This window comes from Eublepharis macularius, chromosome 5 (genome assembly GCF_028583425.1).
Source record: "Eublepharis macularius isolate TG4126 chromosome 5, MPM_Emac_v1.0, whole genome shotgun sequence".
NCBI classification, from domain to species: domain Eukaryota; kingdom Metazoa; phylum Chordata; class Lepidosauria; order Squamata; family Eublepharidae; genus Eublepharis; species Eublepharis macularius.
Window position 1 is genome coordinate 58805172 of NC_072794.1, and position 21801 is coordinate 58826972.

General features: G+C 46.6%; 1 protein-coding gene and 1 pseudogene across 1 annotated transcript in view; both read right to left on the reverse strand.

The window, feature by feature from the left end:
* Nucleotides 1–1105: 1105 nt before the first annotated feature.
* Nucleotides 1106–21801, reverse strand: part of SH3GLB1 (SH3 domain containing GRB2 like, endophilin B1) — a 38893-nt gene continuing 18197 nt past the window's right edge. Inside the window, exons 6-9 of the mRNA XM_054979064.1 lie at nt 15400–15489; nt 12226–12326; nt 5475–5706; nt 1106–1558 (exon numbers count right to left, since the gene is read on the reverse strand). Coding sequence (XP_054835039.1) covers nt 1451–1558; nt 5475–5706; nt 12226–12326; nt 15400–15489 — 531 coding nt within the window. The 3' untranslated portion in view covers nt 1106–1450. The remainder of the gene's footprint in view (nt 1559–5474; nt 5707–12225; nt 12327–15399; nt 15490–21801) is intronic.
* On the reverse strand, nt 16422–16485 carry LOC129331540 (U6 spliceosomal RNA; annotated as a pseudogene).

Sequence of the window (21801 nt, forward strand, 5' to 3'; positions counted from 1 at the left end):
GCCACCTTTCTACTGAAAAAGGTCCTCAAGGTGGCAAACATCAAGGCATCAGAACTCTCAAAACATTAAAAAACATTTAAAATGGACATATAAACATTTAACAATACAATAAAAGCATATAGGCATACAAACACACAAAACCAGGGAGGAAGGTCAATAAGGGTTTACTAGGGGATACAATAAATGAAAGAAAAGTCTTCACCTGCTGGCAGAACACAATGACAGAGGGAGACAGACAATCTCTCTGGGGAGGGAAGTTCAAAGTTTTGGTGCCATCTTGACCCAAAAGGCCTGTTCTTGGGTTGGCCTCCTTCTAGCCTCAAATGCCTGGGGCACCTGAAGCAAGGTCTCCAAAGATTACTGAAGTGGATGGGTAAGGTTCATATGGGAGAAGAAGGTCCTTAAGATATGCTGGCCCTAAGGTGTATAGGGCTTTAAAGATCAATACCAGCACCCTGAATTGGGAGCCAGTGTAGAATTATCACAACTGGAGTGATATGGTCCCTACAATAACTGCAATCAACTTTCTGACTTCACCATTCTGAAGCTTTCAGACAGTCTTTGAGGGCAGCCCCATGTACAGCACATTGAAGTAATTTAATCTGGATGTCACTGGGGCATGCAGCATAGTGGTAAGAGCTTTGCTGCCTCACCAGCTGTAGTTGATGAAAGGTGACCCTGGCCACCATTGGTACCTGTTAACCAAACAACAGAAGGCCTGGATCCAGCAGCACCCCCTGCCTATGAACCTGCTCCTTTAGGATAGAGCAACCCCCATCTAGAACAAGAGACATCTCCACCTTCCTCCCCCACCAGTAGCATCTCCATTTTGTCATGATTAAGTTCCTTTCAATAAGCTGTGTTGCGCTTGTAGAAGCCTGGATCCAACATGTCTAGAAGCCAAATAAAGGAAAGAAATAAGAGCAAGGAGGCAAAAGTATAACAAAAATGGAGATCAAGTTTACACTGCCTTTCCTTCTGAAAGTGTTTAATGTTTTGCAAATTAAATACACCAACAAAGCTATAGACTTCTGCTGGACACAGCTTTAGTCATTTAGGCCACCGAATGATAAAATAAGGTTTGGCAAAAAAAAACCCACAGTAAGTCATTTAACTATTTATTGTTTGTGAAGAAGTTTGTCATATGAAAAGTTCTGTAGAAAACAGCACCTCCTTTCAATTTAGATTACTCAAAAGTAGACATTTGTTAGTGAAAAGTCCAGTAGAAACAATATTCTGTAGGAAACACATTCTTGGCACTTAAGTAAAAGCACAAATCTGAATAGTCTCTACCATGCAACAATATTGGCAGAAAAGCCCACTTCTAAAGGCTGGTATCCTTGACACTTTAGACATTAATAAGGAAGACACTGAAACCTGTATTATATAATGTTAATTGCATATAAATATGTTCTCAACTTAACTGGCAGTTTTTATACAAGCCAGTCATTCAGTTTAACAGTTCTAAGTAAGTAATAGGCACTTTGCCCTTCTGATTTCCTCTTTCACCCATCAGCCAGTCTGAATCCATGCCAGGGACACTGTATACTGTTATCACCTAAAAATAAAAATACACAGCATGTGGTTATTATGTCATACAAGTGAGGGATCTGGCAAAACTCATGGGGGCATCTCATTTTCCCCTGTATCCTCTCACCTACTATTTCCTCTTTTCCTCCTCCTGGAAGCCCCCATATCCTCTCCTCTTTCCCTGTTTCCTTCTCTCCTTCCTACCCACCAGCCACGCTAACTTTTATCTACCCCCATCTTCAGCAATATTATTTACTTCATTTCTCCCCAATGGTGACCAAAGCCATTCTCCATTTTGTCCGCACAACAACCCTGTGATAGATTAGGCTGAGAGTGTGTGACAGACCAAGGTCAACCAGTGAGCTTCCACAACCAGAGTGGGGATTCAAACCTAGATCTCCCAGATCCTAGCCTGAAACGCTAATCTCTGCACCACACTGGCTTTTGTGCAATGACTACTGTTTAATATTAGTTGGAAGCCTGGCCTGCCAGTGGGTGGAGCCATGATTGGCCCTGTTGTACCTGAGATAAGGGTACAGTGGGCATCCTGAACAGATGTCTGTCTGGAGCGGGTAACATGCTGAATGAGGGCAATAACCTGAAGCTTAACCCAGGTAAACATGAGGAGCTGCTGGCTGACACTAGGTCCAAAAAATTTATAGAGCAGAGACTGATTACTCTTTTTGTAACAGGTTCACAACTTCCAGGTGCTGTTAGATCTGGATTTGGAGATGGAGGTGCAGTCCTTCTCCATATACAATAACTTTCGCCACTTTCATCTGGAGTGCCAGCTGTGGCTTTTGACAGACAGAATCCAGCCACAGATCTTCATGCAGCCAGGCTAGATTACTGCAATATAATCTAAATAGGGAGGCTCTAAAGACTATGGGAGCTTCAGTTTTGACCAGGAGTGGCGGCCCTGCTCCAATGTGGATGGGCAGGATGCAGTGGCAACAACATCAGCCAGCCTTCTTCTGGAAGACCAGGCAGGGAGTTGTGAAGGACAAAGCCTCCAGGAGGGATGGTACAACAGGGGCCATGGAGGCCGCATTGCTTGCTGGGGTTGTCTCACCAAGCAGCCTCCAGAACAGGCAGCTTTGTTGGGAGTGGCAGTCAGGAAAGCTGGGGAGGGCCCACGCTATGGAACACAATAATTGCCATTTTTGCACTCTGTGAGCCAGCGCAGCCCATGGAAGACAGGTGGGCCTTCGGCTGAGGGCCACAGAAAGGGGAAGGCAGGAGATGTCCAGTAGCAGCACCAACTTCCAAGGCCACACAGGCCAGACACAAGACCATCTGAGACCTTGGGGGAAGTGGAGACTGCAGAGGAGCTTCCCATCAAGGGAAGCTACTGACCCAAAAGCACTTAATGGACTGGATCCCCACCTCTGGGCAAAGGACATTGGAGGATCCCAGGGCAGAGCTACCTCCAAGCCACCATTTATCAGGCAAGTCGCAAGGCAGCCAGGGAAGAAGAGCCAGATCATGCCCTTGCAGCAGGAGAGGGGACATAAAGCCAGAGAGAGAGGGTCCAGAATGTAGTTGACCCCCCCAAAAAACAGACACTAGAGGGCACAAATGATCCCAGGAGGTAGAGTCAGACAAGTCTTCTCACCTCCTGTGCCATTTTCCTGATCCAAAATAGCCTCAGGGAACATTATTTGTTCTGCAGGGGCTGCACATGCAAGTATTTAGTGCGCACACAGCCCTGGTGGAGGAAAATAACATTCACCCCCACCTGGACTGTTTCAGGTTGCAAAAATGGCACATGGTGGTGGAGAATGCTTAAGATCCTCCTTCCCTTTGCACTGCAGTCTTGGATCCAAATCAGGGGCCATAAGGCGCTTCAGAATTGGGTACTCACAGGGAACTCACAACTGCCATATGTATAGCTGCAAGTCCCTGGAGCAATCAAGAGTTACATATAAGATCTAGTTTGGGCCTATCTGGAAGCATCAAGTGGTTCACACACTATGGTAATGTTGACTCTAGGCAGGAGTTATAGGGAATATATGTCACCACTTTTAGAAGATTTTCACTGGCTACTAGTTTGCCTCAGGAAAAATTCAAGATGCTGGAGATAACCCATTAAGTCTTACACAATCTGGGACCAGGTAGCTGAAGTTCTGTCTTCTACTATATGGACCTGTCTGCCAATTAAGGTAACCCTTACAATTCTTGCACTGTGTGCCCCCCCCCCCACTGTCAGACTTAAGGTGAGTAAAAAAAAATTTATGCTGTAGTACCAAGAATGAAGTTTCAGCATTTGAGTCAATTGTCGGGGATTATCATTTTCCAAGCCCTTGAGCAATTGTCCTCACTGTGTTAATTAGGGGTGTGCAACACAAAAATTTCAGTAAATCTAATTTTTTTAACCAAATCTGAGAATATACACAGAATTTAGGGATTCATTCCTGTACTTCAGTTTGCTTCTGTTGGGCTAAGTTGCAACAGTGCTTCAGTTTGGTTTGGGTGGAATGGATGTGATTCTCTGATCTGATATTAGTCCCCTTCCTTCACTTTGGTTCTGGGGAGATTCCATTCCCTGGCTTTGGTTTGGTTCTGTTGGGCTTTCTCTGGGATGAGCTCAGCTTGCATTTGGGAGTGTGCCTTGGCCATGGCAGCATTGCCCCAGTGTGTTTCTGCAACAGGAGTCAGCTTTAACTTTTTTCCCATTGGAAACAATGGAGTGGCTGGGGGCACCGCAGAATTGGCCCCTGGGATCCATTCTTCCAGAAACTTGGGACAGCTTTAGAGAACAGTCAAGAGTAGGTCCCCTGCAAATTTGGCGGAGTTTTCTTGAAAAATGCCACTTCCAGTCATCCAGATAGCACCCAGATATTTTCCCCGTAAGGAATAATGGAGAGTGGGTTGGGGCAACCTCTTTGAGGGCCCATAAAATGTCCCCAGGGATCCAAACCATGAAACATGGAGGTTCTTTACAGGACAGTCAGGAGTAGATTCCCTCCAAATTTGGTAGAAAATGACTCCCCCCCCCCCACCCAGCCCACTGGACAGTCCCCAAGAGTGATTTTCCTATAGAAAACAATGGCTGCATTTTACCAATTTTTTCCTGAAAATTCAGTAAAAATTCAGGATATCTGGGTTTTGACTAGGAATACCTAGATTTTACTGAATCAGCCAAAATTCGGTATTTTAATCTGAATTCCAAACTGAACTGCACATGCCTAGTGATTATTCCCCAAGACCTTCTGCCTCGTATCTGACAAAGGGAGCATGACTCTTGAAAGCTATACAGTGGAAACCTGTATTGGTCTTTAAGATGCCACTGTACTCAAATCTTGCCTTGTTTTTATTAATGCTGGTCATCACTGATTTTTGCTTCTACAGCTATTGATCCTTAAAGATGAGTTTAAGATATGACCCTTTATTTGTGAATGCTGCTTTTAAAAGTTTTATTGAATGTTTTAATGTATAATTAATAAACTTCCATTATTACTTAACTAGTCCTGACCTGGACAGCCCAGGTGAGCGTGATATTGTCAAATCTCAGAAGCTAAGAAGGGTCGGCCTTGGTTAGTAATTGGATGGAAGACCTTCAACAAAGACCAAGGTTGCAGAGGCAGGCAATGGCAAACTACCTCTGTTAGTTTCTTGCCATGAAAACCCCACCAGGGGTCACCATAAGTCAGCTCTGACTTGAGGGCATTCTCCACCACCATTATTTAACTAAAGTTTTTTAATGAACTGTGTGAGATATAAATGTTTTAAATTTGCATCAAAAGTAATACAATCATCTTATAACCTTCTCTCACTATTACAGTCCTAACTGATGGTGCACAGCTTCCCTGTAACAAACAGCTATTTATGCTTGTGCCCCTTGATGCTACACAACTACTAGCAGCCTGGCTGTCATGTACTTCTAGTTCTTGGAATATTCAGTTTTTACTTTGAACTGCAACTTGAAGCAGGAAAAAACATACCTCATCAGCAAGTAGTGATAATTCACTACTATTTGCAGCATCATAATCATAAAGCACTCTGGCTTTTCTGTTGCCACTTGATGACTTCAGTTCACTAAAGCTTGAAGTCACTGCTGAATTGCTGATTGAAGACAGCGAAGCTGTAACAGAAGCAGAGGGCGTAGTAGTAGAACTACTTGGAGCGCAGGTTGAAGACGACTGGTTATTGTTAGCAAGGAACGTAGATGGAAAGCTGTGAAAAACAAATTAAACGCTGGCTCAGTTTAGGATATACCCATCATTACTATACTGTAATGAGCTTTCAATTAGCAACTTAGCTATGGCCCATTCTAACTAGTAACTATTAACCATCTGCTATACTCTGCCTTTAAACCTAAAAAGCCTCTAATGCATCTTTATGTTCTGAAGTCTCATCTTCCAAAGAACCTTCTTATGACAAAAGGAACAAGTAAGCTGTTAAGCATTATCTAGAACTTACAAATACATGGTCTTTCAAGCAAGATTTTAAAATTTACAGTGTCTAGTATGCTCATTTAAGCATCTGAAGCATCTCCCATTTCCCAGCTGATGCTCACTGAATATCATCTGCGCAGTCACACCATTATATTTTTGCTATACTCCACTTTACTAGCAACTGATACTCTACACAATACCTATTTTAAATCAGGACTTCTCCCAACAAAACACATTCAAAAACCTGCTTTATGGTCTTCAACAATTAAATACACAGCTCTAGCCTTCATGATTGCAGAGACAAAGCAGAAACGATCTTGGCAAGCTTGGATAAACTGGCGGATTTCTGCAAATGAAAGGGGGGATCTGATTCCCACTCTCACTGCAGACCTACACTCTCCCCTCATGCTGTGCCTAGGGGTCCCCTGTACACTGCAAGAAGTATTTTGGGCTACAGCAAGAAGGGGAGTCAAGGAAGTTTCACTCCACTGAATAAAATCTCTTCTTTAAGCAGAAATTACAGCTGGACAAGCCATAGACAAGCCAGATTGTACCATGACAACATCAACAACTAATTCATAGCAAAAAAGCAGTTCAGAGCAGCAAGCACTGCAGTTGTGCTATTTTTAAAAGCTTTTGGCCCTGGATCATTTTTGAGGAATCAAGTGTTCACCAAGAAACAATGACCTGCCAACTTACAGACAGGCCAGTTTGCGGAGCAGCAAGGTGATGGTGGTCAGCAGAGCTTGCTGCCGCAGCCTGGCCCTATCAACTCCTTCTGGTCCATGTGACCTGGTGGGAGCCTATCGCCAGGCTGGAGCCTGACTAGCCAATCAGGAATGGCTGGCCATGCCAAAGAGCATGCCATGTGTCTTCTCACTGCGCTGTCACCCGGGTGGCCTCGTGTTTCACCACAAGCCAGGAATCAAGTTGGAGTGCCAGCTCTTGGCATCCTTCAGAAGTCTTTAGTCTTTCAGCAGTGGCCTGGCAGTGGATTTGGCAGCAGCTCCAGGGGCAGCTTGGGAAGGACTGAGGCAAGTCAGTGGTAACGGGAGAAGGTGGCATGGCTCAGCCGTGGCCCAGGAACAGCAGCAGCAGCAGCACACAGCAAGGGCTTCAGCCTCACCAGGTTTCCCTTCCTGCCCTTCGGAGGGGCGGTGGCAGTGAGGCAGGGGCTGCCCTTCAGCAAGGGGCAAAGGAACAGGGAAAACCACCCTCAGCAGCAGCCTCCTCTGAGGGGAGGAGGGGATAGGGTAGGAAGACCAGCCATCAAGCCTACGGCAGTGGGAAAAGGGGGGGAGGCAAGTGGCCTCCTAGACCAGCTCAGGACCCCTTGGTCAAGCCAGCCCACAAGCTTTCAGCAACAGACCGGGGGGGGGGGGAGCAGCCTTCCAGGCCTGCTCAGGGTTCCTCTGTGGGGTGGCAGAGGAACCTCACGTTGCAAGGCTTATCTGACATAATCAATCGTCTCTCTGAGAGGGTGGAGCAGCTGGACATCTCCAGGCCCGGGGCAGCAGCGGAGGCTTTTGTCCCTGGGCCTGCTGAGCCCCCCTTCCCCCTCAAGCAGCAGGTAAGGTTGCTTGAGGGTACAGCAGCCGCAAGGCTCTTATAGGGGCTGCTCGCCTTCCACAGTTCTGAGGGAAAGAAGCGCCCAGCGAGGAAGCGAAGCCAGAGGTCCCACAAGTCACGGAAGACACTGTGTCAGAATGACGACTCAGATAGCGCGGGAATGTCATGTGAGTCTCTTCTGAAGGGAAAGAGGGAGACCTTGCTGCAGATTATTGGAGGGAGACTGTCCATGTGCCTGGACTGCTGGCCTGTGCCATTAGGGGATCAAGGGGTCCTCCGGGCCCAAGGCAGAATGGCCTAAAAGGAAGGACACCTCCACATCCCATGCCCCCTAAGGGGATGGCGAAGATCCCTCAGGGGTTCACTTGTCCCGTAAGATCTGCAAAGTGATCCTTGATGGTTCTATGTGAACCTTTTTTCTTTGCTGTGTCCCAAGTCCGAGGATGGGCATAGGGCCCCTGTCCAGGGGGGAAAGGAAGAGAGAAAAAGGGGTAGAGGCCAAATGCACCTTTGCCAATTGGTTGGAGGGCTAAACCATTTTTATGAGGGTCATCCAGGTGGCCTACCCAGAGAGGCAGTGTCAAGTTTCAAATCACATGGCCAATGTGCTGCGCACCCAGGCACTCACAGGGGACACAGTGGCCATGGATTATGCCAAGGCTTCCGTAAGTGGGCATCTCATAATTCCAGGGCCCGCTAGGACCGCTAGGACCCCATCAGCCACAAGCTTTGGTTGTGGCTGGTGGGTCCTCACATGAAGGGCAAGACAGGTTCCTCCCAGGTGAATAGAGGGGCTCCAAGGCAGGATGAGTTTGCTGGTTCTGTTGCAAATATAACCAGGGGAAGTGCCAGTGTCTCAGGTGCAGGTATAAGCATGCCTATGACGGGTCACTGCCCTCATCTGTGGCCCACTTGCTCCTGAGTCCTCAGACAGCCAGCAGCCCTTTCGGGCCACTCACCCCTCCTCCTCTTTAGGACACAAGGATGGGGCAGCGGCGCAGCATGCCAGCACTGGGGCCGAGCTAGCCACTGCTGGAAAATAACGCCTTTTTTGACTAGGCTATACACCTTGTCAAGTCTTGTGGAGAGGCAGCCCTCATGGCCAAGTGCAACGGGCAGTCAGCCTTTTGCTTGCTGCCCAACCACTTGGGAGGACTTTTGCCTCCTGGTTTTGAGGTCAATGCTTTCTGGTACGTGGACAAGGCCATGCCCATGGGCTGCTCCATAGCCTGTGCAGCTTTTGAGGCCTTCAGCACACTCCTGGAACAGGCAACCAACTTGGGGTGCCCCCACATCACCCACTATCTGGATGATTTTCTGATAGCAGGTCCGGTGGGTGGTCAGCCTGCGCTGATTGCCTGGCCTCCTTTCATGCCCTAGCTGGTGAACTGGGAGTCCCCCTTGCCCAGGAGAAGACAGAGGGCCCTGTCACTTGCCTTACTTATTTGGGAATTGAACTTGACTCCATGGCAGATTGCTTGCATTTGCCCACAGACAAGGTTGGGTCTCTCAGGAACTCTTAATACACACCCTATCCTGCCTCAAGACCACTCTCAAGCAGATCCAGTCCCTCATAGGGCATCTCAATATTGTCTGATGGATGGTTGCCCCTGGACAGTCCTCTTGCACCTGCCTTGCCAGATCCACTGCCAGAGCTACCACTCCACATCACCACATTCAAGTTTCCAAGGGCATCTAGGCCAACCTCCAGGTGGGCTCACCTTCCTGGAAGGGTACAATGGCGTTTTCCTCTGGAAAGAGGTCTGGGAGCCGGGGGTGGGGGAGCTCCCAGTGCAACCCAATGAAGAGTGAGTTTTGGCGTTTATCTCCAGGGGCAGTGGTGCGCCCAATGTTGGCTGGTAGCCTGGGTCAGGTCTGACCTCCACAACTTCACCTTCCTTGAGCTTTTCCCCATCCTGGTCACAGTCATCATCTGGCAAGGGCAGCTCAGGGACAAATAGATTTTCTTTTAGTGTGACAACCAGAAGGTGGTCCAGGTGTTGAACAAGTATTCTTCTTTGGCTCCTTCACTCTTCAGTCTGTGTGTATATAAACAATTCGCCCAACCCCCCTCATTCCATCGGCCAGGCAGCTCAGGTCACAACACTCACAGCTCAACAACCAGATGTATAACGTCTAAGGTACATCCAACAAGGACCAATTGACAAGAACCAGCATAAAAACAAGGCAGTACCAAACAGATACGACTAGAACCTCAGACTGCTGGAAGGGCTCCTATCCATGGCAGCCTAACAGCCGAGAGACCCAACAGCAGCCAGCAATCCCAATGGGGCTCGCTCAGTGCCTGCAGCTTCCAACAGTCTCCAACCTCGCTCAATGTATCAAAGTATTTTTATATTTTATTTGATTTATACCCCACCCTCCCCACAAATGGGCTCAGGGCAGCTAACAACATTCATAAAACACAGTGAATTAATCACAAAACCATAAAATCAATAATAATCTTTAAAAAGTCATTAAAATAGTCCAGGCGCACAGTGGCCCTTTTTTCAACTACAACACATATATTGGGGTCCGAACAGAGATCCCCTGCATCTTGTGAGGTTTTGGTAGAGCTGGGCAAGTCCAAGAGGGGCACCCAACAGATCCAGTCACTCTCTGTTCTACTTATGTAATGCCATTTTGTACATTGTCTAACATACGTCTAATACTGTTTTGTTTCAGATTTCTGTAATTCTAGTCCTATTACATTGCTTAATCAGATGTTTCATCATATTGATTGCATTGATATACACCATGTAATAGGCCTTACAGTACAAAAAGAGGAAGACCTAACATAAAGTGGATTGAATCAATAAAGTAAACCATGGTTTTCAGTTTGCAAGACTGAGCAAGGCTGTCTATGATACCATGTTTTGGAAGTCATTAATTCATAGGGTCATCTTAAGTCAGAAGGAATTCCATGGCATGTAATAGATACACTGCCTGGAGACTCCCACAAACAGTTTGTGACATAGTATGGGTTTGTAGTGTGAAGGAGAATACAAATACTGCTCCTATCAAAACAGTACCTTGGGATCTAACCCTATGTTTTTTTTTAAAAAAGAATGTTCTGTCCATATATTGTAAATACCAGAGGGACAGATGTGCTAGTCTGTGTAAACAAATGCAAAAAGGAGCCTTGCAGCAACTTAAAGACTAAAGGATTTATTGTGGCATAAGTTCCAGTGGAATAGATTAATTGGCCTCTAGTCCACGAAGTTTGTTACAATAAACCTGTAAAGACTAAAAATGCCACAAGATTTTGTTTGTATAGTAGCTGTTATTAGCAGAAGCTGCTGTTTTACTCTGGCAAGCTCCTAGAGATGTTCTCAAATCAGGTCAAGGCCTTCTATTAGCAAGCCAAGTGTTAAGATGCAGCTGTCCACTAGAGACTAGCTTTCAGTGAACACAACTAATATTTGCTAACATGAAGGAGCAAAAGCCTTCATGGACAGCTGTTCTACACAATAAGAAATTAACTGAGCACTTTCTACAAGAAAAGGTCATCTCTTGTTTATTTGCTTACAGCATTTATAGTCTGCCTTTCTCAAAAAAAGCCTCAAGGTGAGTCACAAAAGGTATTTAAAAATGAAATATTTAAAGCTAACAGACAAGAAAATAACACTAAAAATAAAAATAAAATAATGTTAAAGCCAATAATAGAACATTTATAAAACAAGATAAAAAACAAACCAATTTACAAAAAGATTTCCTAAAGAGTTCTATCTTACGTATTAACTGCCAATACAGTTAACTGCTTATTATATGGTCAACAGACCTTTCAGTAATACTTAAATTAAAACAAAATATAGCAATTGTACAAGCTTGCTTGGCAGAGTATTTTCAACATCCAGTACCTAGTCTCTGGCTACATTAAAAAAGATAACCCCTTTTCTAGTAGTATGTATGTTCTCCCAAACAAGAATAGTAACCATGAACCAAACTAGATGTGAGGGCATCCATAGGTCCAACTCACAGACACCATCATGACCAGCTTGGCCCTGACTGTTCAGCTGAAAAGTCTGGCACCATAGCCAAGAGTAGAGCAGTTACATCATTTCTGACTCCTTTATAATAATTACAAAACAACAGCACATGGGTAAGTCTATCACCGCTCTATGCAGTATCTCTATCACCAGCCACAAGGATAACAGCCACAAGCAGTCACTTCTGATCCTGGGAAAAGTGAATCCTGGAGTTATGGAACCAACATGAACTAACAACCACAAGGTCAAAGGGGCTGCACTGGGGAAGGGAAAGGAACAAGGGCAATTTGTTCCCTTCATACTGCACCTCCCACACTAAACGGCAATTAATTCATCTAGGAATCTCAATCCTGGGAGTCAACTGTTAGCTCCTTCTTCTAACATATCTCTGGATCCAGTCCATTGTCTTTTGCTGAGTTGCTACAAATGTAAATCCAAAGGCACCAAGCAAGCCTAGTTGCAGGCCTACTGTGCAAATTTACAGCATATACACTACTGTCTTACTACTGTGATTTGTCTATAGCCATTTCCTAAAGTACTTGAGAAGTCACTGCAGCAGAATCATAAAACGACTGCTGCTTCCACACTCATTCCTGATCACTGTATTAATGTTTTGGTTTAAATCCACTATGAAGTGAGGCAGTATTAACTCAGCTCCTCTCTTGTCCATCTTCCAAGCTGCCTTCAGTAGATGACTATTCAGTGTCCATTTATGCAAGGAGTTACATAAAACTGGTTACCTTCCAAGCTGTTTCTGAAGATCCAACATATATTGGTAACACTGTGCATAATAAGTCATTTGAGCTTCTACAAAATCATTCAGACAACGAAGATGATGTGCCTGCAACATAGAGAAGTGCAAAGTGTCAGTACATCAAAAACTACTGTTTGGTATTAATTTGCTATGGTCACAGGGATTCCTGAAGCAGATTCCAAGTTTCATCCTGATTCAGGAGTTTGATGAATTATAATTATCTTAGAGATAGAGGCCAGGCAAAAAGGCTCAATTAGTAACTAATTTTTATGTTGCTAGATTGATAATTTAGTTTGTAACTTTTATTAGTATAAAAATAAAAGCTTATTTTTATAGCTGATAGCCGTCTCATAAACTCACATGATGAGTGTGTCATAAAAATCTTAATACTTGCTTTAACCTATCCTCCTGCCTTAGACGGTTCAGAAGAAAGTGCTTGGAGACAAAAGCAGTAGCAGTTAGCAACAGCTTCCAAAATAACGTGTCACCTTCCAGCCTCCTTCACTGTTGACCAGCCAGGTCAAAGAAAGATCCAAAACTTTTTTTTCCACCTGGTGTCGTGACTGAGGAGAGACCTCTCTCTTGAGTTAAAACATCCAGCTACCGACCGTGTTACAAGCAAAGCAGCCTCCTTTGGGGCATGTGCATATTTCCCCAATGCTTGTCATAACCCCAAACAGCAGAAGATCCAGCAGGTCTTCACTAGTGGCAGGAGAAGCAAAAGGCCCACATGAGAGTAACAGATGGGAATGATAAGGTCTCTATCAACGGCAGTGAGATTCATTTTCATTTTTATGAATTTTACTTAATTTTGTTTCAGAAATTATAACATTCTTTGGGAGGTGTACATGTGGAGGAGAACCCAGTTGTTCAGTTAATAACAGGTAGAAAATATGGCAGTTAGCCTGTTTATGATTAGATAATTAAGGCATATCACGCTTTCCTATTCTTCTATTTTCAATTATCCTTCCCTCTGGGATGGCAGAAGGCCCCACAGCTCAGTGGCAGAAGGCCCCACATTCAGTCTCCGGTATCCTCAGTTAAAAGGATCAGGTAGTAAGACAGATTTCTTCTTTAAACTTTAGAAGGCTGCTGCCAGTGAGAGTAGACAGTACTCACTGTGACAAACTAAAGGTCTGGCTCAGCGTACGGCAAATACCTGTGTTCACCCAGGTTGCAGTGTCAACAAACCACCAGATCTTAGGTGCTACAATTAACTGTCTGACTGATACATTTAAAAGAATCTGATATTCAGGATTTCATTCTGGATGAAGGTACTGGCTTGGCAGGCATTTCTTGAGACCAGAGAGGATGAACTAGATGAAATTAGCTTATCCCAAGGTTCTCTTTACAGCATCAATATAAACGACAGAAGGTAAGGAATGCACTACTGTGTTCTATAGGAATTTCACCTCTCCTGCTGGGCTTTCAGTGCAGGAGGGCTTTAGCTTCGAGTTTTTGACTCTGATATTAAGCATGCAGGAGTGTGTGTATATGTCACCATTCCTGCTATAGTTACCCATATTCCTGTAACATCCAGCCCAGAGTACTGTAATCCATTATACATAAGGCTGCCTTTGAACAGTTTGGAAACGTCAGCTAGTTTACTATCACACACCACTTTCAACAGCTCTTACCATCACTGAAAGATCTGCACTGCCAGGATGTTCCTAGGCACAACTCAAGGTACTGTTTTGACATTTAAAGGCTTAAACAAATAAAAATCACAGTACTTGAAGGACTTCCAGTTTTTACATTCTGCATCCAAGGCTCATCACCAGATGTCAGAAAGCAGTAAGGGATAAGAGCAAGGGCTGTTTCAGCTATGGTGACCCATTTATGCAATACCTTCCCAAGGAAGATTTGTGAGGCACTTACATTATTTTTGTTTTGGGACCAGGTTAAATCATTTCAATGTTTAAGGCTTTTTAAGATGGAGTGATATTTTTAAAAGTGATACAGTCATTTAAATTGTTATAAGATCCTCAGCTTAGTTTCATAGCACCTCTCTATACTGCCTTGGTCAGGCCACACCTGGAGTATTGTGTGCAGTTCTGGAGGCCTCACTTCAAAAAGGATGTGGACAAAATCGAGAGGGTGCAGAGGAGAGCGACAAGAATGATCAGGGGTCTGGAGACTGAGCCCTACGAGGAAAGGCTGAGGGCCTTGGGAATGTTTAGTTTGGAGAAGAGGAGGTTGAGGGGGGACATGATTGCTCTCTTTAAATACTTGAAAGGCTGTCATTTGGAGGAGGGCAAGGAGCTGTTCCCGTTGGCAGCAGAGGGTAGGACGCGAAGCAACGGGATTAAACTACATGCACAAAGGTACCAGCTGGATATTAGGAAAAACTTTTTCACGGTCAGAGTAGTTGAAAAATGGAATCAGCTGCCTAGGGAGGTGGTGAGCTCCCCCTCACTGGCAGTCTTCAAGAAGAGGCTGGATGAATACTTGTCAGAGATGCTTTACGCTGATCCTGCACTGGGCAGGGGGTTGGACTAGATGGTCTGTATGGCCCCTTCCAACTCTTATCATTCTATGATTCTATGATAAGATTGAGGTGAGGTACCGTCAATGTCCTGGTTCGAAATATGCAATCCCTGGACAGAGCTGTGTTTTTTTGTGGGTTTTGTTTTTAAAAATTAAGCTATATATGGAAGTTTGGACAGCATTAATAAAAGAAAGGATTTGTTCTTTGTAGCACTTTAGAGATTAACATTTAAAAGCATGAACTTTTATAGACAATATAGTATGTTAGATGGTTTGGGGTAGTAAGATGAAGGTATCTTTACTTCTGCAACTATTCTTCTTCCCATCAACACCAAATACCCAAAAATGAGCTGAGTACAGCAAGGTAATTTAAGAGTTAGATAAAAGATATTTAAGTGTAAGCATGGTGCTTCTATAATAACCACATAAAGGTAAGACTATGAAGCATCATTATAGGATTACTGATGCTGATGAGAAGACTTTAATATTGGGTGTCGGTTTTTAAGGCAGTAGATACCTTCACCAGAGTCTATACCATTCTGTAATGCCTCATGTAATACGGTTTCTAGTTAGCAAGTTCCAAGTTTCTAGTACAAATATAAAAGGGAAATTGGGGCATCTAAGCTAAGCATCTTTTACAAAGTCAGTTTATTCTCTTTTATTCAATACTCACATGTGTACTGCTGATGCCCTCCAGAAGAAGTCTAGTAATTTCAGCTTGCCGGTCAAACTCACTTTGGGCTATCCTGACTTCCTGTTCAGACTGTAAGATACATTACAATGTATAACAAAAAGCTGAAAATCAATTACGCTGCTCATGGGCAAAACATACCCAATCTCGCTGAACATCTATGAAACTGTTTCAATATACATTTCAGTGGACCATATAATTAACTTTTGCTGGACTATAATTGTGCTTTAATAAATTATATAAAGCTATGGGCAATTTCATAATTCTGACTGAAATATCATTACAAAATAGTGGTAGAGTATCTGCATATTTTAGTGTTTCATGCTAGTAAACTGCCTGCAGCCACAGCACTCTGTCTCCCAGCTGAGTGTCAAGGCCTGTTAAGAATTCAAAAGTTGGCTGTAAGAAAGTGATTTGGAACCAAAAGAAATCTGCTAAGTCAGTTATCACACTAAAAATATAAATTAGTACAGAAATCTGCCAAATTCCTGTCATCTTTGCTGAAGTCAGAAACACCGGTTACCGACAGGAAGGGACAGCCCAATATTCCAACTTCAATCAGCCTTTGGCAGTGCTTCCTATAATCAGAACAGTACCTACTAGATCAGCAGGAAGAATACTGTTTTATGGTTTTATAGAATCGACCTACAATACCCAGCCCTGTTTCCAGATCTCTACCCTATGACAGATTCTTCCCACCATGCATCTGTATTTTCTTGCTTTAAGGATGTCAGTTTCTATACACAGCCCTTTAGTACAGGCATCTGCTTTTAATATAACTATACTAACTATTCTTGCATGTGAAATGCCCTTTTAAAATAAAACAATGCATTAGTATTAGGAAAAGATCTTTCTATAATAGCTATATAAAAACAAAAGTTCAGTGGTTGTTTAAACACTGTAGAGTACCAAAGGATAAAGAAGTGCCTCACATTTTGTATTAAAGCCTCAAGAAAATTTCAACTTGGCAGTGTTCATGGAGCTGTATCCCACCAATCTACTCAGCGCAGGGGCCATGCTAATCTTCTCTGTATCGTTCCAATTTTAGTATATGTGCTGCCGAAGCGAATTGGGTATGTTCAAGTGTACAGTTCATATTTTGTTGGTGTTTGTAAGGCTTATGGCTTTGGCCGGAAAAGCAATAAACATATTATTATTATATGGAAATTAAAAAATCTACTCAGCCAAGGGTAGCATGTCATGCCAGCACTGTCAAGAAACTCACTTGCCTGTCTTCGCTTATTCACAGGCTTTGGTTCAGGTTTTTGGCCTAGTCAGTGCAGTTAGAGTTAATTAGGAAATATAGGAAGCTTTTTCTCTGCAACAAAGATGACACTGTCAGTTCCCAGCTAAATAAGGATGAGATGGCACCAAAGGTACAAGATCTTTGACGCTCTCAAGGACAGAACATTAGAGGGAAGATAGCACTTGCTCATTAATGCATGGCATTCTGGGAGTAAAGTGATTAGTTCCTCCACCTGTGAAGACAGGAAATTGCAAAGAATGTCATCACAGATCAAGCCCATTACTGATCGGTGAAACTGTTCAGGCATCACTGCAGGGGAGCAGCCTTATAACTTGAACCCTAAATCTAGATTTTGCCCTTTTTATAATAAAATTGTATTACAATGTTTAAATTTAATTATAAAAACATACAAAGGAAAAAACAGGGTTTCTCACCTGTAACTGTTGATCGTCGAGTCTCTTCTGTGCAGACACACATTGGGACTGCGCAGGCGCAGGCCAGCCGCGGAGAAGATTCTTTTAGCTTCTAGAAATGTGACGGGGACGTTCGGGCCCACCGCGCATGCGCGCCGGTGTTCCCGCCAATTTTGAAGTACAAGTACCCGAACGTCCCCGGCATTCCCTCAGTTCACCTGAGCCGCCTGAGAAACAATGGAGAAACCAAGCACTCACAGCGGGGCAGGTGGGAGGGAATGTGTGTCTGCACAGAAGAGACTCGACGATCAACAGTTACAGGTGAGAAACCCTGTTTATCGTCGTCGTCCTTCTGTGCAGCCCCACATTGGGAGAATAGCTAGCATCTCACCAATGGGGGCGGGTGTGAGTGTCTATGAGAACAGAGAGTGCAGAACAGCCGTGCCAACAGCGGATTCACGGCGTGCATTCACGTCTATGGAATAATGTTTAATGAAAGTGTCAGCGGTAGACCACGTCGCAGCTTGGCAGACGTCTTGGAGTGGCACTCCTCGCAGGAAGGCAGCAGAGGCAGCTTGTGCTCGAGTAGAATGAGCAGTAATCGACAACGGGCACCGAACTCCAGCTTGCTGATAACAAAGTTTAATTGCAGACACAATCCAGCGAGAAATGGACTGGGCAGAAGCTGGCGAGCCCTTGCGAGGGCCAGAGTAACATAAAAACAAGGCAGGAGACTTCCTGAAACACTTGGTGCGATGTAAATAAAACAATAAAGCACGTTTCACATCCAATGTGTGTAGAGTACGTTCCTCTGGGGAAGAGGGTGTAGGAAAAAAGGAAGGAAGGACCACCTTTTGACGCAGGTGAAATTTTGAAACCACCTTGGGCAGGAACTGCATACTAGTGTGGAGCATGACCGTACCGGGGAAAAATTGCAGGAAGGGGGGGTCACACCTCAGAGCAGACAACTCCCCAACCCGCCTGGAGGAAGTGACTGCAACCAAAAAGGCCACCTTCTGTGTGAGCAGAGGCAAGGGACAGGTAGACAGGGGCTCAAAAGGGGAGAGCATCAGACGGGAGAGCACCAGGGTCAGGCTCCACTGAGGAATAGGATGGGCCCTAGGAGGAAAGGACTTTAGTAGGCCCTTCAGGAACTGTTTGGACAGCCAATGTGCAAACACAGTCCTCCCATCAATCTGCTCATGGAAGGCAGAGATAGCAGCCATGTGCACCTTAACACTGGAGAACGCCAGGCCCTGGGAGCACAGGTCCAGGAGGTAGTCCAGAATGACAGGCAGCGGGCAAGTGAAAGGGGAAACCCCTTTGGGGGCTAACCACCTAGAGAAACGTGACCACTTCCTCTGGTAGGACAACCTGGTAGACGGTTTTCGGGCATTCAGAATCACATTAAGCACCCTAGTAGAGAGGCCTAGTCTGGGGCGCAGAGGAGCCAGGCAGTCAGATTTAGCACTGCCACATCGTGATGCCACACTCCGTCCCTGAGTAGCAGGTCTGGGGCGTGTGGCAGCGGGAGACACCGCCCCTGTGACAGGGAAAGTAAAAGGGGGAACCAATCCTGGCGAGGCCACCGAGGGGCAATCAGGATACAGTGGGTTCGGAAGGCCCTGATCCTGGAGAGGACCTTGTGAAGGAGCGGGAAGGGCGGGAAGGCGTAAAAGAGCCCTGGAGACCAGGGTATCTGGAAGGCATCCCCCAGTGAACGATGGCCAATCCCGGCCCGGGAGCAAAACAGCGGGGCTTTTCTGTTGTGGGCTGTGGCAAAGAGGTCGACCAAAGGCGTGCCCCATGTGCGAAAAACCTTGTGGAGATAAACCGTGTTGAGGGACCACTCGTGCTGGGGCAAAAACACCCTGCTCAGCGTGTCTGCTGCTGTGTTGTTCTCCCCCGCAATATGAATGGCCCTGGGCAGGACGTTGTTGGCAATGGCCCAAGTCCAGAGTGTAGTCGCCTCCTTGCAGAGCTTGAGCGAGACCGTTCCTCCCTGCTTGTTGAGATAGTAACAGGCCGTGGTATTGTCCGATAGGACCTGCACCCGCTTGTTCCGAATGACATCTGCAAAAGAAGCAAGGGAGTAACGGATCGCTCTAAGCTCTAACAGGTTAATGTGCATGCTCATTTCAAGGGAGGACCAAACACCTTGAGCAGACAGGTGTCCACAACGCCCTCCCCAGCCTAGATTGGAAGCGTCCGTGAAGACGGTGACCTCCGGCAGGAAGGGACCAAAAGGACAACCCTTGGACAAATTCTCAGGGTCAGTCCACCACACCAACGTCCGCTGTACCACCCTCGGGACGGAAAACCCACGGTGTTGACTCATAGTGAGGGGGTTGAAAACCCGAACAAACCAATTTTGTAGAGGCCTCATGCGCAGGCGTGCAAAACACACCACCCCTGTGGAGGAGGCCATAAGGCCTAACAACGTTTGAATCAGGAGGGCAGTTTGGAACCGGTTATGCACGAAGTGGCGGGCCAGGGAGGACAGCCTGCTCGAGCGGTCCGGGGGTAGATAAGCCCGGCCCAGCAGAGAGTCAAAGTGGACCCCAATGAATCTAATGCTCGTACCAGGGGACAGGACCGACTTCCCCAAATTGACCACCAGCCCCAGACCGTCTAGGACGGACAAGGTGAGGGCGATAGAGGCCCGGAGGGAGTCAGAGGAGGGACCCACCAGGAGCCAATCATCCAAATAGGGATAAACAAAACAGCCAGTAGACCGTAGATGTGCCACCACGGTGGCCATACATTTAGTGAACACCCTGGGCGCCGAGGCCAGGCCAAAGGGCAAGGCCGTGTACTCATAGACAGCGCCTCCACAGGTAAAACGGAGATATTTCCTGTGGCCCTCAAAGATGGAAATGTGGAAGTAGGCGTCTTTGAGATCCAAAATGGCCATCCAGACGCCTGACTCTAAGAGTTCCAACACCCGGGACAGGGTAAGCATCCTAAACTTCTCCACCTTCAAGTAGGTATTAAGGGCCCGAAGGTCCAAAATGGGACGAGACCCCCCATCTTTCTTATCCACAAGAAAGTACCTTGAGTAAAACCCCCAAGGGGAAGTAGAGACATTGACCACCCGGACAGCACCTTTGGCAACCAACTCCAAAACATTATTCTGTAACACAATATTACAACAAGAAGCACAACGGGGTGGGTGCGAAAGAGGGGGTGCAGTGGTAAACGACAACTTATAACCACGGGCCACAATAAAGAGGACCCAGGTATCCGTAGTAATGAGTCGCCAACGGGGCAAGAAAGGCCGTAGCCTGTCCAAGAACAGGACATTAACAGCGTCCTTGGAGACCAACTGGGAAGCGTCCTGGTCTAGTCAGAAGACCGTGGGCTTCTGCGCTGAAGTCGAGGGCTTGGGCGAAGGAGGCTGCTGTCGTCCCTTGGACCGGCCGGAGCGTCTCGAAGAGTGGCGCTGCTGGCCAGAGTAGGAACGGTGGCCATAGGATTGACCGGAGGGGAACCGTCCTTGGCGCTGGTGGAACTGCTGGTAGGGGGACTGATAGGACCGGAACCTGCCGTACCGATATCTCGGACCCGACTGCGGAACCGAAGGCGCAACCCCGAGCGACTTGGCCGTCTGCTGGTTCTTCTTCATAAGAGAAAGGGACTCATCCGTTTTCTCTGAGAAGAGCTGAGGACCTTCAAACGGAAAATCCTCGACCTTGGCCTTCTTCTCGGGGGGCAGGGCAGTAGATCGAAGCCAGGCGTGCCGACGCAAGAGCACGGAGGATGCCATCGCACGCGCCGCGGAGTCGGCAGCGTCCTTGCCAGCCGTCATCTGTTGCTTCGACAAACGGAAAGCCTCAGCCTGGAGAGCCTTGACCAAGTGACGGCGATCGTCGGGGAGGTCAGAGAGGTAGGACGACAGACGCTTCCACAAGAAAAGATTGTAAGAGCCCATTATTACTTGGAAATGGGCGATCCGGAACCCCAGGGAAGCCGAAGAATACACCTTCCGACCAATTCCATCCAGCTTTCTCCCCTCCCGATCCGATGGAGCCGAAGAGGAGCCCCGTCGGAACCGAGCCTGACCCTCCTCGGCCACGATGGAAGAGGGCTTCGGATGGGCAAAGAGGTAAGGGCAATCTTCCTGTTTGAGGCGATAATATTTCTCAACCTTCTTGGCCGTAGGCGGTACAGAAGCAGGGGTCTGCCAGAGTGCCAGGGCATTGTCGACGAGATCCTCGACAGGAGGAAACGCCACCGAGGCAGGAGAGCCCGAATACAACGGCTCCAACAGCTTACTCTTGGGTTTGGAGGTCGTGGAGGCGACGTCGAGCTCCAGTGCTGCGGCCATTCGGACCATCTGCTCTGCAAACACCCTGTAATCGTCATTAGGGGACGATGAGCGGAGCTCCCCCACAGCATCATCAGGGGAAGGGTCAGAGGCCGCGTCCGACGAGTACTCAGACGGAGACGCCAAGCCCTCATCATCCTCGGAGTCGGAGAAAGCTGCTGGGGTCTGCGTCGGAACCGACGGGCGGTCAGCCGGAACCGAGGTAGAAGGCTGGGGTGCCGAAAGATGGCGACGCGGCTGAGTGGCAGGCGGAGCTGGAGGCAGAGTGGAGGGCGCCGGAACTGTGGCCAGGGGCACCGAAGGACCAGGCAGAAAGGGAGCGGACTGCTGAATCCAAGCCACAAAATCCTGCCAGGAGGCCACGTTCCCTAGGCCCGGGACAGGCTGCCAAGGAGGCA